The following is a 14,264-nucleotide window of genomic DNA, read 5'->3' as shown; positions in this document are numbered from 1 at the left end:
TGGATTCTCTTTTGTTGCTTTTTGCAATTTGTTTTATTTTGAAAAATAACATTTATTTCCTTCTCTTTTCTTGACTTGTACAATTCCTCCCTCATGAACTAGTGATCTATTTTGCATTTTGTGCAAAATTGGGATTAAGCAAAATTGTTCATTATCTTTTTATTGTATTTTTATGAATCTATTTGAGCCAAACTGAGGTTGTGCTGGGAGCAAGATCTCAGATGTTCCAGTTGTTCATTATCTTTTAAGCAAATAATTTTGGAGTGAAAAAAAATGCAAAAGGCAATAAAACAGTAATGTGAGGAATGTTATTGACCATTTATTTTACATGTGTCAATAGAGGCTAGTGTCATGCAGTTGAATTTACTAACAAAATGAATTTGAAAATATCTATTTTTTCTAAGTTAATAAACTACTTCCTTCCTTACTTAAAAGTTCCTAAATTGCAAATCTAAGCCAAAACTAAAACACTGAATTTTGTCACCTACTCTGTGTGACGCATAGAAAAACAAATGATTGTTTTTAAATTCTTTTTTCTCTTTGAGTCTTTTTTTTTTTTCCTGGAATAAACTCATTTCTTTTTAAGATTTTCAACACTGAACACTTGAATGATACTTTGAAGGAGGATATTTTCCTTTTCTGCTTACAGTTTTCTTATATTTTATGAGTTATCTTAAGCACATAATTATCCTTATTTATTTGACAGGAGAAAATGCTGCATGTACTTTTAACTGGGACTATTTTACAGTTTTTCAAAGTTTATAGTCATTTACAAGAACCACACTAAAACTTCAAGTTGCAGGAAGAAACAAAATAACCCAAGGCAGTAACAATGAAAAAACAACAACAAGCAAACAACAACAAAATAAATGAAAACCAAGCAAACAAAAACCAAATTCCTCCAGAAACTTTGAAGTCAGAGCAACCATGTCAGGAAATGTGATTTTTTTCCTTTTTTATACTTTATAGAAACCATAATTTCATTTCAAAATCGATTGATTCATTAGAAAATAAAGAAATAGAAAAAAATTCTCCTTTAAGGTCTTTCCCTTCTAACAGCTTTCCACTTTTTTTGTCCTTTCTTTTGTAAAACAGGCTGAACTTTAAAAACAGAAAGTCATTGATAAATGTTAGATTTGAAATGCAATATATATTCTTTGGGATTTATCCAAAGGAGCTAACATAAGAGGAAAAAGTTATACGCTCCTCAAAATCTATTCAGCACTAGTTACAAAAGTAAAAATTTTTTATGTAACTTTAAATATCTAAAAATAACAATTAATGATTAAGTTCCATCTACTGTGCTAAATGCTACATGTTCACTGAAAATGATAATTATGAAAATTTTGAGGCAGCATGAGAAAAATGCTTACGGTACAATAGCAAGTGAAAAATTAAAATATAAAAATAAGATGACAAAATACAAAATTAGTACAAATGAACAAATTTTAGATACATTTTAGAAACAAAATTAATTTTGCATGACAATGGTGTAATTGTTTTTTTTTTTTCACTTTATATTTCCAATGTTTAAAGAGTTGTTTAATTCTCTTAATTTTTTTCCTCTCTGCATGAATATTTATGTTCACACTAGGAAAATGGATCAGAATCCCATCTTTAAAATGGAGTCAAGTTTCAGTGTTTCTGAATTCAGAGGAAAATTGAATTCTGGTAAGTGTTCCAAACATTTCTCCAGGAAAAATGAAAGAGAACAAATATAATAATGATTTAAAAATTGATAAGAATGCTCTTAAATTATATAAGTTATTATTAAAGAAAATAATTTATCCTGCAGCTAACTCTCACAAACTAAATTTAACTCTGAACTGCATATTAATCTTGTCCAAAGAAGCTGTGTAGAAAAAAAAAAATAAACACAATGTTTATTAGTTGTCTTTAATATTAAAATCAAGCCAAAGAAAGGGAGGGTGATAAATTATGGAGTCCCAAGTCTGCCCATTTTTATCCCTCACCTAGGAATGTGAGTTTGACAAGAAATAACCCTTCTCTCAGCTTAATTTTAGTGCTGGGCTCCCTCAGAGGGGAGAGATGAAGCACCAATCAACATCACTCAATATCCCCAACCCCAGCCTAAAATAGCCAGGTCACTGAGGCAAAACTGATTTGGGGGCTAAAAAGGGTCTGCCTCTAACCCCAGCTGTCTCCTCTCTGTGCTTGCAGAGAAGATCCTGGTGAAGGGGGTGGGGTGGGAGGATTAGAATTCAGTGAAACAGCTGATTAAAAAAAAAAAAAATGAATCAGTTTCAATTTAGCAATGCTTGGTAAAATTTTAAGAACTCGTATTTTCTCTACTGTCATTTTAAAAACTAATTTCAGCTAACATTGAGACATGTAATATATTTTTTCAAATGGAAAAAAAACAAACCCACCACCTAAAAGTGAACGGAATTATCACTTTAAAAAATGTTTGTTTTCCTTTTAAGCTAGGATGGGAAAGGGTGGACTGCATTTTACAGGCGTTTCGAGGTCTGGAGGGAGATTTTTGTGGGGTGTAACTTGCTTTGGTTTTAGGAATAAAGAAGTTGAGTAGTGGCTATGTCCCCCCAGGGAGAAAACCTGAGAGGTGCGTCTATTAATGCCTTAAGATTTAAATTAAATGAAGGAAAATAGCACTTTCTGGGAGTGGAATGCCCTGCCTAGTACCCTCTTTCCTGTTCCCCAATATAACAGGAGCCCCCTTGGAAGGGGTCCTATTGGGGGAAAGGCCTTTCTGAGACTACTTTAGCCCTTTCACAAGTACACACACAACACACCAGGCGAAGTCCCCAGGCAGCAGACCCACAACTTCTGGCCAAGATGATTTTTTCTTCTTCTCCTGGACTCTTTATCCTTTGGATTCTCTTTGCTCTGCAGTTTGTATTAGTTCGTTTTTCATTAAAAATGTTTATTGAATACCTACTATGTGGCAGGCACCGATTCCAGCTCGTTGTTTTTAAAATTATGTTTATGGTCAAGAGTTAAATAGTCAGAAATAGGGGGGAGGGTGAGGGGGGGTGGGGGGGTGGGATACACATGTCGCCCAGCTCCTTGGATAGAAGTCTTTTTCCCACTCAGCGACTAATAGCTGGTAGTGTTTTAATTTGTTGCCCCGTGGAAAGAAAAAAAAATCGCAAAGACAAATACGCGACAAACACGTGGCTAGCCAGAACAAAACGCGAATTTGGACGGTGGGTTTTGAAGGTGGTGGAGACAGAGAAATCGAGTCGGAAGCCCTCCCCGCCCCCACGCCGAGCCCCATTTATTTTCAGCGCAAAACCCGGAGGGGGCACCGAGGTGCGGCGCGTCTGTAAGTCCCGACTTTGAAAGGGATAAAATCGTCTGGCAGAAGCGCGGTGCGCACCAGTCGGAGTCAGCTCCCTGGCTCTGCAAACAAAAAATAATCAGAAAAAACCCCAAGGCATTCATCTCGGTGCAGCCAACACGTGTTGCGGAGTCGGCCTGGGCCGCAGGCGACTGAGACAATGGGGTCGGGGACCGGGAAAGGGAGACTGACCCCTTCCTCACCTGCCCGCACCGCACGCGTGCCCCCGGCAGGACCATCTGTCCCTCCCGCAAAACCCCGGCTTCCGCTCGGCTCCAGGGGCGGCTGGCACCGCTGGGGGTTCACTCCCTGCTTCCCGGTCAGGGGGGCTCCGCAGGGCCCCCGAGCCGCGCTCCGCCACCCCCTGGCGCCGCCCCAGCCCCCGCCGCCGCCGCCAACTCCCGGCCCGGGATCCCGGGGGCGCGGGCACCGCGCGTCCCGCTCTCCGCCGCGTCTCCGAGACTCGGAAAGGCGCGGCGACTGCCCCCTCCCCCAACGCCGAAACGGGGTGCGCCCGCCCACGTGTCGCCCCTGGCCCAGTCGGGTCCGTCCCTCGGATTCGGGGCCAGAGGATCCGGAACGAGTTGGTCAAAGGCGAGGAAAGGGACCAGGGCGGGTCCGCTTCCCCTCCCAAGGAGCGGGCGGGGGCCGGGGGGCGGGCCGCCGCCCCCTCCTCCGAGCTCCCGCCCCTGCTTCCCCGTCGCCGAGCGGAAATTACCCCCTCCCCCCGCGGGTCTGACCTGGGGACGGGGGCGGGGCTTCGAGCTCGGCCCCTCTCCCGCCTTCCCGCCCGGATCCCAGCCCTGCACCCCAAACAAAGTTCCGCGACCCCAACTCCGAGCGGGGAAAGCGGCTGTCGCTGTCCCCGGTGGAGCCGGCGGCGGGGACTCCACCTGTCGGTCCCCGCGTCGGGGCGGGAGGAGGGGGGCGATTCGGCTCGGCACCCGGTCACTCCCTCCCCGAGACCTCCCCCTGCGGTGCGCCCGGGTCGGCTCCGGCTCCCGCTCTCCGTCCTCCTCTTCACCCCTCCCTCTTCCGTGGGGTCATCTTGGGCCGGAGCCGCGCGTTCTCCCAGGACCCCAAGACCTTCTCGTTCACAGCCGAACCCCGGGAGTGAGCCACCCCTTCTCCCGTGGGAATCCCGAGACCTGATTTCCTAAGGATCCCCCGTTCCCAACCGCGACCCCCCGTTCCCAGCCGGCTGGCCCCGCGCTCGCAGGCCCCTCGGTCCCGGATTCCCGGAGGCGAGGGCGTCTCCTAGGACTGGGGCCGGGAAGGCCGAGGACCCCCCTCCCACCCCAAAACCCCGGGAAAGGCGCCTTTCTTTTCTAAATCACCAGCTCGCGCGACCCCCTCCTGAAGACCCCAGAGTCCTCGGCTTCTTTGTCTCCGCCGTCCCCCGCCTGTCAGTCGGTAGCAGCCACCCTAGGTAGGGTGGGCAGCCTGCCCCCACCCCCCACCCCGAATAAAAAATAAACGTACATTTTACATATAAAGAGGTGGGCGCTGCTGGGCCGACCGCCCTCCCCCAGCCAGGGCCCGGGGAGGGGGAGGGGGGCGGGGCGCCTCCCTCGGGGCCAGATTCTTGCCCAGGAGGAGGGGGCGAGGGGAGCTTCGGGGACGCAGCCCCACCCGCCCCGTGGCCTGGGGGTGAGCGGGGTGCCCCCTCCCGCCGCCCCGATCTCCCCGGGCGGGAGGTTGGTGGGCTGGACGGGGCCGGCGGGTGGAAGGGCCCAGAGGCGTCGGGGGTCTTCCCCTGCGGGTGGGTGGGGGCTTTCACCACGTGGCTTCGCCTCTTTTTTTTTTTTCCCTCCTCGCTCCATTTTTTTTTTTTTTTTCCTAGTCGATTTTATTTAGAGGCGGCGCCAGGGCGGCCGCGGAGAAACGTGACACACCAGCCCGCTCGGAGGGGATTCGGACCGCAGGGAAGGAGTCGCCGCGCCGTCCGCCTCCCAGCGCGCCGCGGGCCCCGCTCCCGAGCCTCTCCGCGCTCCCCGCGACCTCTGCGCGCCCTCCGGCCGCCCTCCGCGCCCCGCGCTCCGCACGCCCCGCGGGGTGGGTGCAAAGAAAGTTTGCGGCTGCCGCCGCCGGCCGCCGCCCGCCCGCCTCTCGGCCTAGGAGGCTCGCCGCCCGCCCGCCGCTCGGCCTTGCTGGGGACCGCGTCCCGCCCGGAGCCGGCCACCATGAACAAGCTGTACATCGGCAACCTCAACGAGAGCGTGACCCCCGCCGACCTGGAGAAAGTGTTCGCGGAGCACAAGATCTCCTACAGCGGCCAGTTCCTGGTCAAGTCCGGCTACGCCTTCGTGGACTGCCCCGACGAGCACTGGGCGATGAAGGCCATCGAAACTTTCTCGGGTAAGAGCGCGCCCGTCTCCCCGGGAAACCACGGCAGGACCCCCGGGCCACGGCGACCTGCGCCCCTTTTCTCCTTGCCCGCCAACTCCGCTCGCCCCACGGCCTGCGCCCTTGGCCTCGGGACCCACCCTCCACCCTCGACGCCCCTCCATCGCCACCCTCGGGTGGGAATCTTCGGGGTTCCCTCACCCCTGCCAGCCCCGGGCGGGTTTGGTGAGGTGGTCCCCCAGACCCCCCGCCGACGGGGCGGGAGCCTCCCGTGGCAGGATTGGGGGGGCGCCACTGAGGCCACCCAGCCTGGGCGTTATTTCTCCGCCGGCCCCTCCCTACCCGCGCCGGGCGCGCTCCCCCCACCCCCGCGCTCCAGCGCCCCTTCCTCCGCCCTAGGCCTTTCCTGGCGGGGAAGGGGCCCCTGCTCGGTCTCGATCTCCGGGGTTTCCTCGGGGACTGTAGCCTTCGAGCGGGACCCGAGAACCGGGATCCTGCCTCCCGCCCGGGGCCTTGGGGCTTGAGCCATTTTGATTTGAACGCGGGGCGTGAGCGGTGGCGCGGCGGCGGCGGGTCGCCATGCTGCTTCCCGAGACGCGAGGCTGGGCCGGGAGACGCGCGCCACCGCCGCCAGGGACCCTCCCTGCGGGCCCGCTGCGCTCCCCCGGGCCTCCCCCTACCCCCCGCCCCCCACCGGCTCGACAGGTGACCGTTCCGCCGCCTGAAGCCCTCCTCCTGGACTCGACGGGAAAATAAAGTTTCATTCTGCACCCCCCTCCCCAAAACACACTTTGGGAGAAACGGGCGTCCTTGCTCGGCCCCTTCTTCCCACGTCTGGAAGCCTTGTGGGCAGCCCGCCCGCTCGCACAGACGCCCTCTCTCCCCCCAACCGGGCTCCCAGAGCGCCCCACGACTCAACTAGCCGCGGGGAGATAACAGAACAAAACACAAATTAAGAAAGCCATCGTGAAATTTACAGACGCCACTGTTCTCCGGGCCACCGTTCGCGCCCGGCTCGGAACCCACTGCCTGGATTCCCAGGAAGGTCTCAGATCCCAGGAACTCCTGCGTCCCCCCAGGTCTTTCTCCTTCCTCCCCCGCCCCCCACCCCTGTTCAAGCTCTCATATATATTTTTTATTTTTTTAATCTTTAGGGAAAGTAGAACTGCAAGGAAAACGCCTAGAGATTGAACACTCGGTCCCCAAAAAACAAAGGTAGGAAAGCGCTCTTCTCTGGGGAGGGGGGCAGCCAAAGGGCTCTGAGAAGCTGTGTTCAGGGGGGTCCATGGTGTCTCCAGTGGAAGAAACCCATTACTGGCCTTTCCACCCCCAACTCCGGATGTTGGGGGCAGGGAGGGAAGATTGACGAAGATCTTGTAATGGGTGGTTTACAGCTTGTAAAAAAAATACGCTGGGGCTAGGGTGGGCTGGGAGACGTTTCTTGGAGAAGTAAAAGGGGGCAAAAATCGATCGGGGAGAAACCTTGAGTTTGTTCAAGGTGTGTGAGGCCATTTTTTGTGGGGAAGCTAAAAACCTTGAAGAGTTTCGACTCAGGCATTTCTGCAGTTTCCTAGCAGGCCTCAACCCCCCCCCCCCAACCTTAATTCCTAAGCGGCTTGGGGGGGGGGGGGCACACGTCCCCTTCATTTCCCTAGGGGAGGAGTGGAAGGAGTTCCACGCCCCCCCCCAAATAATTTTCTTTAGGCTTGTGCTATATTTATATTTCTGCAACAGGCAAGGACATTAGATTTTTTCACAGACCTCCTCTCCTAGTCCCTCACATCACACGTTCTCCCATCTCGTGGATTTTGCAGAGAATATACTTTTGGCTGAACAATCCTTTCCAAGCGCGGACCCCCCCCCCCCCAGCCCCCCTTCAGCCCATTGTTACAAGGGGACCATCTGGGGTGAGAGCTTTGTGTTCAGGCTGTGAGCTGGGGCTCTTTGGAGGGTCTAGAACTCCCTGGATGAATGGAGTGTGTGTGTGTGTGTGTGTGTGTGTGTGTGTGTGTGTGTCCGTCCCAGTACCATTCTGTCCTCACTTCAGCCAAGTGGGTTAGCTCTGTGTGTTACTCCCAAATCGAATTCATGGTGGATTTCAGATTTTTCATTGAACTCTGGCTGGGAGGTGTAAGGGCAGTCTCTCTGCTTTCTGAAACCTGACTTGAAACATGTTGACAGTGCACTCCTGTCACGGGGGAGCCCCCAGCAAACCTCTGATTCTTTCACTGCTCCTCTCCCCTCATTGCAGCTGGAAACTGGCTGCATTTCAGAGTCGTCCCTGGCCTTTCCTGGGTGGGAAGGTAGCGGTGGGTGGCTATGCTCTTTTGGAGGAGGTTAAGAGGATCTAGAAAGTTTTAACACCAGGAACAGTCTGTTCAGTGATTTAGCTTGAGATTTTTAAATAACTTGGCACCATTGTATCTGTAGAGGATCAATATGCCTTGTAACTATGTTTACAGAGTTTGTGATTTAACCTCCGGGGCTGGAAATACTCTGTTGTTGGAACGGCCGTGCGAGTTAGGATAAAGAGGTCATCAAATGGGGAGGACAGAAAGGAAAGCCTTATCATTTTGAAACATCTCTGGGGGATGGGAATACACTGACACCAGGTAGATTTAGTGAGAAGATTGTGGACATTTGAACGGGAAGCTGAATGTTTGATGAAAAATCTCCAGAATAACTAGAATGCCAAAATATGTGGGAATTTTTTCTTCTCCTCTTCAGCATGGCTTAAGTTTTAAAGGGAGTGCAGTGAAAAGCAAGAGAAATAGCAAAATGTGATGAAACGGAACCCAAAACATTTATATTTGAATTTTCATGGTGCTCTGTACTTATGGATCTTTTTTCCCTAAGCCATCTGCTTGCTTTCAAGCCATTTTTAGGCTCCTGGTTCCCTCCAAAATGCATTACTGAGGGCTCTTTCGAGTTGGGAAGGGGTGGGGTGTGTGAGATCTGCCTTCCACACCCATATTAAATTGGGTATTTTGTGTGTTGTCTTCCTGAAATAATTTGTGAGCACAAACATTGAGTCAGTTGTGTATTATTTCATTTTGTGGGTGGTGGTGAAAAGGCACTTCATTTTTCTAGAATGAATCCATTTTTGAAGTTTTAGGATTTAAAAAAGGAAAGTTTGTTTTCATGAAGTCAGTGTGCTCTATCATTTTGTGTTCTTTGGGGAAGCGTGTGGTGGTATGTGTTTTAGTCTGTCTGAAAAGTGTTTTTTCAGTTGGTTTGTTCACTGGCTTTTTCACTCATGGATGTATGTAACAGGAGCTACTTCATTAACTGACTCATATTTTAAGCAAAATGAACAACTGCATATACATGTGTATGTATACTCTAGTGTTTTTGCTGTTTAAAATAGAAGAGAATTCTTCTTGATGTACCCAGTTCCAAATGAATTACGACTTTAAACATTTCTAAGGTTTTCATAAAAACCTAGCAAACTAAATGGTCCTGGTGTTTGTTGTTTATTTAGAGAGGGAAGTCAAACAAGATGATACTATAGCAGTTAACCTCTGAACAACCCTGATTTTGAAGTATTAATATATTTTATTCTAATTTTATCTGATAAATATAATTTGTATCTTTTTAAGAGCCCCAGAGACTGGACATGATACATTTAAACTGAAAGCATTAAGTTGAAATTTTTAAATGGGTGACCAATTTCTCTGAGATACAGTAGATTTCCTGAAGATTATGGACATTGGAACTGAAAAGCTGAATGTTTGAAACACCCTCTTAGTGTTGGAATTTTGGTCAACAGTTTCGACTTTTTGTTGAGAATTTGTATATATTCACCCTCAGATATTAGGACCAAGGAATAAAACCAAAAGCATTTTAAAAACAGCTGCGGGAGAGGGTTTGTATATGTGTTTTATTTAGAGACATAAGAGTAGTTAAGGTAAAGGGGTACATCATAGTGAGTCTTGTTTATTTTGGGAAATGGCTGGCTTTTTAAGGGAATTAAACTTTGTTTCATTTGCCACTGTGTATGCCTTTTCTAGGGGAATGTGGCCTAAAGATAGCTTTTACCTACTGTCAACTGGTGTCATCAAAATAAAAGGCGTTGCTATTAAAAAAAAAGAGAGATACTGCATTTTTCTCAGTGAATTGTGTTTTAGTTTAAGACTTGATTTCCTTAGGCAGGTTAAGGGTGGTTCTTTAAATTGTCTTAAAATGAGACACTTGCCCTTAAATTTCCAACTATTTAAAAAAAACACATACAGGGATTGGTCTCAGCCTTGTAAGTGTGAGAACTCTTAGAAGAGAAAGTGTTCAAATTTAATTCTAATTTTACAGTTTAATTTTCTAAAGTCGGCAACTTCAAAAATCTCTGCAAAAGGATGTCTTATAAATGGCAAAATATTATTTTGAATCTGAAGTGATCTGTGAAGCTTCTGAAGAAATAATTGGGTCACTAAATGTTTTCAAAACAGGCAAAAAAATTTTGCCTTCAGAAATGGGTATGCCTTTAGAGAAGACTGTTCTTAGGGACTGAAAATGAATTATAAAGGGGTAAGAAACAGTGTCCTTTTAAAAAGCAAAAAAGGGGTAAAAAGTTCTAGAGGGGGAGGATTTTCAGGCACTTTTGCTTTAGTGGTTGTGGTTGTCAATGTATCTTTCCACAGATGGTATTCAGCAAGGATATTTAAAAGTAGAAACATTTATGACACTTTCAGTAAAGAGGTTTTCTTATGAATATTAAGTTTTTGGGGGGCTTTACATAAGTTTTAAAATGGTTGATTTAAAAAACTTTTCTGCATTATTTGGAGGAAAGGTGGAAATCGATTTACCCTCCCCATTCTTATTTCCAACTAGAAAGTACACTTAACAGATTCATAAAAATTAAATTTTCTTCACTGCTAGAGAAATCCTTAACTTGTTATTTAAGTTCTCAGTGTTTCAAGATGACTTTCCTAGGGACTGTGGTATTTGACTATCCTTTGAAAGAGTTCTACGTTTCCAGAACCCTTTCTTTATTTTCTCATTCAAAGGAGAAAGATGAAATTTTACTCCAGTGGTTTCCCAGATGGAGAACTTTGGAGTAGAGGGGAAGAATTGTAATTCCCATCACTAATTTATTCAAAGTATAGTGAACTCTTCCAAATGTAAAGTTTCAATGGCACAGCTTTGGGTGGAAAAAGAGCAAAACATTCTCATAATTATGTTTTAGGGATGAAATACATGACATTAGCCATTGGAAGAATTCTGATTCAAAGGTCTGAACCTCTAATCTTTTAAAATTACTTTAATATATGTCATTTGAATCTATTTTATGTGTTTGGGTACTTTTAAGGCTTTTTTTTTTTTGAATTTATTTATTCTAGACTTGAATGTGTAATAGCTAGTTGACAAAGGCAGGCTAGGGAGTATACAATTTTGAAACGTTACAAAAAATTCCAGATCTGTTTAGTGCAGTGAAAAGGGGGACCAACAAGTGTTATTTGTTGAAGTTTAGGGGTTTGTGTTGAAGCCATATATGTATTGGTTACACCTCCGTTGATTTTTGTGTGTGGGGCTAGTCGTGGTGATGTTGTCATTAGAATAAATGCATGAACCAAAGGCATTTGAAAAGCATACATTTTGCCAGCTTTTAGAATTTAAATTTAGTCTTGTTCTCCCTCCATCCTCTTAAAGAGTTCTTAAAATGTGGCTAATGTCTTCCAGAAAGTGCAGCTTAGATTTGGGGATGGGAGTGTTAGGGAGAGGAAAGGGGAGGGAAAAAAAGCAGCAGGGGAGACGAAGGAATCAGAGGAGCGAGTCCGGGGCTGGAAATTCCAGACGGGGGGAGAGAGGGAGGGGAGGGGCAGGGCGAGGAGGCCTTCCCGCTTCCCTTTTAAAGAGGAGCGGCGGCTGGAGAAGGAGAAGGGGTCGCGGACACCCGGTGTAGAAGACCCGCGCGGGCGATTCAGCCCAGGGCAAGGCTGTTTTTGCTCTCGGACTTTGCCTGCCTTCCCTTCCCCTTTTCAAAAAGCAGAGAAAGTCGCGGCGCCTCTTCCTGGAGAGCCCGCGCCAGCCGGGCCCTAACCCTTCTCCGCCCGCCCAGCCCCAGCCCCAGCCCCAGCCTCGCCATCCCTGCCGCCTCTGGCCGGGGCGCCTCTGGCCGGGCCGCCGCCTTCCTCCTGCGAACAAGTCCCCGCCCGGACATCCGCAGGCCTGGGTCTCCCGGGAGGGCGTCCTTTCCCAGGGTCCCCGAGACCCCAGCCTGCAAGCAGCCCCCACACCCCCAGCCTCGCCCACGGCGTGGAGTGTTCCCTGGCCGCAGGGCGCGGACCTTTCCAGGGCCCCGCTGTCTCCGGACCTTTCCATTCTAAGGCAAAAAAGCAAGAGGCCAGTGGGTCCATACGAAGTGAAGAGAAAGAGAATGGATTAAGGGAAAACGAGGATGAGAGAGGTGGAGAGAAAATGGAGGTACCTTAGCCACGGGGCTTAGAACCCTGAAGAGTGAACTGTCAAATCTGTCATCTTAGTACATGGCCTGTCTCCATGTAACTGAAGTCATCACAAAAGAAGTAAGAGCAACCCGAGGTTCTATGGGGGATTTTGTTCATGTTGTAAAAGACAGGCAACGGGTCCTCAGGTTGGCCACTTGCGAGGCTTGGAGGATCCTTCTCAGGGTCTCAGCCAGAGATTGGCTCCATGTTAATCAAAAATCGGCACACCATTTCCACCTGTGCTGAGCGCATCTCCTCCCTCTCTGCTCACACCTCTTAAAATGCTTGTCAAAACAGAGTAAGAAGATCTCTCCTCGAAAAGCGTGGACTCAAGAAAGCATGCTTATTTGGTTATTGATAAAAGTTTGATTTGGGTAGAAAATGATCATAGAGGAGAGTGCGGTGATAAGGAGGTATTGCCAACAGGTTCAGTCCCCAGTATGCTGACTCCATTCTACTGGAACTTGCATGTTCCCTCTTGTTCAAAGGAGACTACTTGTCAAGCCCTGGCCGGTTTGGCTCAATGGATAGAGCAACAGTCTGCGAACTGAAGGGTCCAGGTTCGATTCCACTCAAGGGCACATGCCTGGGTTGCAGGCTCTGTCCCCAGTAGGGGGTGTGCAGGAGGCAACCGATCAATGATTCTCATCATTGATGTTTCTCTCTCTCTCCTCCCTTCCTCTCTGAAATCAAGAAAAAAAAATTTTATAAAAGAAAAAATCGTCACTCAAGGATATCCCCCCCCCCATTAATTTTTAGGAGGGGGTGCGGGCGAGGAGAAGACACACAGCTTGGTTGCCTCCCCCACGTGCCTCCAACTGAGCAGGGAATGAACCTGCAACCCAGGTAGTGCCCTTGACTGGGAATCTGAACGCGAGACCCTTTGGTCCATGGCCCACACCCCGACTGACCACTGACTGAGCCAAACCAGCCAGGCAGAGACTACTTCTTAGTGTGTGGCAGGGGTCATCCTAGTACTGAAAAAGCAGGGCCAACCAGCTGTTGGTAAGACCTTCTTACCTTTGCAGCACAGTAAGTTGGCAGTGAATAGTGAGTACTGAAGGAACAGGCTTAAACAAGCGTCACCCTAAACAAAGACCGCTGAAATAAAACGTGTGTGGATTATGGATAAATCCCAGGGGGAAAGTAGGTCTGGACCTCGTTTTAATAGAGTTGGAGAAAACCTGATTGCAAAACACTGAAATGTAACTAACTGTACACACAACCAACAACATCAGAAATGCAGTCGGACTGCAGAGCCCAGGCTCCCGGGATTTGATTTCTGGTCGTGTGATAGAGGGTAGAGCGTGGCTAACCGTCAGGAGACTGCTTTTGAATGAAACAGAGAGCAAAGAGCTGGATGATGGAAAGAATTCTTGACTGGGTTGTCCAGATAGTTTCAAGACCCCTCAGGACAAGTCTGATTATTAGATCAGTGGCCTTTTGGTGGCTAAAGGCATAGAAGAGACCTGTCAGAATGGGTGGGAGTTTTGCTGATAGTTCAGGGGAGAATTGTGGAGAAAATCTCTCTTAGAGAGGAGGCAGGGCAAACGGAGGATCTCTCTTCATTTTCTATTTTCCTCTCTACTATGCTTGTTCCGTGGATTCTAGAAAATCCTCTGAACGTTTCCTTAGGAAAAGAGGATTAAGGAAAACTTCAATTTTTATTCATCTTGAGTTAGTTTCCGTCAGAAAAAAAAAAAGTAGTCCTTTATCCAGATGTTTTGACCGCTTGAAATGTGAAATTTGGTTGGGGAATTTAGTTGATTGGGAATAGATAGAATCTTTAAGAAGAGAAATCAGAAAATTCAGAAATTTTTAAAAAAATTGTTGTGTGTGAAGGTTGTTTGTGGGGTCTGCTGAGTTCTTTGGCAACAGGAGCAGGGAAGATTCATTGAGAATTCCTGAGGAATCATTCAGAATTCTGGAGGCTCGGGGAGGAAGCTGTACGAGGTCCGAGTCTCATAAACTACCCTAGGTCCCCCGCGCAGTCCTCGGAAAGGTCTCCCAGGAGAGTTAAGTTTTTAAAAACAAGAGCTTTGGAGTCAGGCAGTGATTGGGAAACTGGGAAAGTTACTTAACCTCCTTTAGTCTCAATTTCTGTACTGTAAACTGGCTCTCTTACACATTAGCCATTGTTATTTGTTTTGGATATG

General features: G+C 48.0%; 1 protein-coding gene across 4 annotated transcripts in view; it reads left to right on the top strand.

Annotated features, from left to right (window-relative positions):
* Window positions 1–5,505: 5,505 nt before the first annotated feature.
* The window catches only part of IGF2BP1 (insulin like growth factor 2 mRNA binding protein 1), a gene marked incomplete at both ends in the record, with an annotated part of 37,590 nt that continues 28,831 nt past the window's right edge, over window positions 5,506–14,264 (top strand). For all 4 annotated transcript variants that reach the window (XM_081109759.1, XM_081109758.1, XM_081109757.1 and 1 more), the window contains 2 exons: window positions 5,506–5,680; window positions 6,823–6,883. In XM_081109759.1, coding sequence (XP_080965885.1) covers window positions 5,506–5,680; window positions 6,823–6,883 — 236 coding nt within the window. The remainder of the gene's footprint in view (window positions 5,681–6,822; window positions 6,884–14,264) is intronic.

This window comes from Myotis nattereri (genome assembly GCF_964212035.1).
Source record: "Myotis nattereri genome assembly, chromosome: 16".
In the NCBI taxonomy this organism is placed as follows: Eukaryota; Metazoa; Chordata; class Mammalia; order Chiroptera; family Vespertilionidae; genus Myotis; species Myotis nattereri.
The sequence above is the reverse complement of the archived record's forward strand: the minus strand, read 5'-3'. Positions and strand labels throughout refer to the sequence as shown.